This window comes from Emiliania huxleyi, assembly GCF_000372725.1.
Source record: "Emiliania huxleyi CCMP1516 unplaced genomic scaffold EMIHUscaffold_9320, whole genome shotgun sequence".
NCBI lineage: Eukaryota > Haptophyta > Isochrysidales > Noelaerhabdaceae > Emiliania > Emiliania huxleyi.
Window position 1 is genome coordinate 1 of NW_005195070.1, and position 1,188 is coordinate 1,188.

The 1,188-nt window shown below is 65.2% G+C and overlaps 1 protein-coding gene across 1 annotated transcript; it reads right to left on the minus strand.

Moving 5' to 3' along the window:
* Positions 1 to 66: 66 nt before the first annotated feature.
* EMIHUDRAFT_259513 (hypothetical protein) lies at positions 67 to 479 on the minus strand (the record flags this gene model as incomplete). The annotated part of the gene is made up of 1 exon (XM_005756991.1): positions 67 to 479. A coding segment is annotated over one exon (413 nt), but the record flags the coding sequence as incomplete, so codon positions are not given.
* Between the last annotated feature and the right edge of the window lie 709 nt (positions 480 to 1,188).

The following is a 1,188-nucleotide window of genomic DNA, read 5'->3' on the forward strand; positions in this document are numbered from 1 at the left end:
GCGCGCGATGCGGCCTCGAAGCGGGCCCGCAGCTGCCCGAGGCTGGCGGGCTTGGAGCCGCCGCACGCGCCGCACGACGCGCGCTCGCGGATCAGCGTCTCTGGCTGCGCGCCGCACGGGCAGTACCAGTCGCGGTGCATCTTGACCTCGCGAAAGGGCGCGGTGGGGGGCTGCTTGCCCTCGAGCTCGCTGGCCGCCGCGTAGGCGCCGCGTCCTCTCAGCTGCACGCGGAGCTGCTTCGATCCAGACCCCATTGGAGCCACTGAGACGGCTTGTCTGCCGAGGCTCGTGCTCGACACGAGGTAGTCCTGGACGATGAGCGGCGATTGGCTGACCCCGCCGAGGAAGAGCTCGACGCACTCGGCGGGCGCAGCCGTGGACTCGGCGGGCGCAGCAGACGACGATGCGGCAGGCGGCGACAGGCGCCGCCGCTTCGCCCCCGCGGAAGGTCGTGGCTGTTGCCGATGAGCAGCGACCATCCTGTCTCAAACGAGCCTTAGCCGGCGGTGGCAGGTCAGGGTCCCAGGGCCCAACTTGAGAATCGTGCTTTGAGTTGGGTTGTTTCGTGTTGGGTTGGGTTGTGGTTGGGTTGGGTTGTTCCGCGTGAGGTTGGGTCGTCGGCGCGAAGGGTGAGGTCTCGACCGCCGCCGCTCACGCCAGCGGACGGCCACTGCCGGTGTTTTTGGCTTCGCCACCGTCCAAGGCGTGCGCCATGCGCTCGCCGGCATCGAGCGAGCAACGTGATCGACCGAGCGGCTTGCTGTGTGGCCGCCTTCTTGTCGCTCTCGTCGAGAGCGTTTTGGCGGCCCGGCGGGTGGGAGAATGTGTGTCGTCCTGATGTGTCACTGTGTACGTCACATCGATGTGGATAACAAGCACGGTCGATCCGTCGAAGCGATACACTCGTTCCTATCACGCTGGAAGGCTTGCACGGAGCTCTGTGCCGGCACACAGAAGAGCCGTGCGGCAAGAAGAGCTCGATGGGGAGCGAGAACCGTCAGATTTTCAGGTGTAGCCTGAAGTCCGTCGCGACGCACTCAATCCCTCCCGAGCGAAAGCCTGTGGCTCTCTCGAACTCGTCGATATATTGCGAATAAACTGCTCTTCCCGCATAGCTTGCAGAGTCAGAGGCGCAGAAAGGCTACGAGTGTTCGACGAGTCTTGCGAGCTGCGCGGTCAAACCTGGGG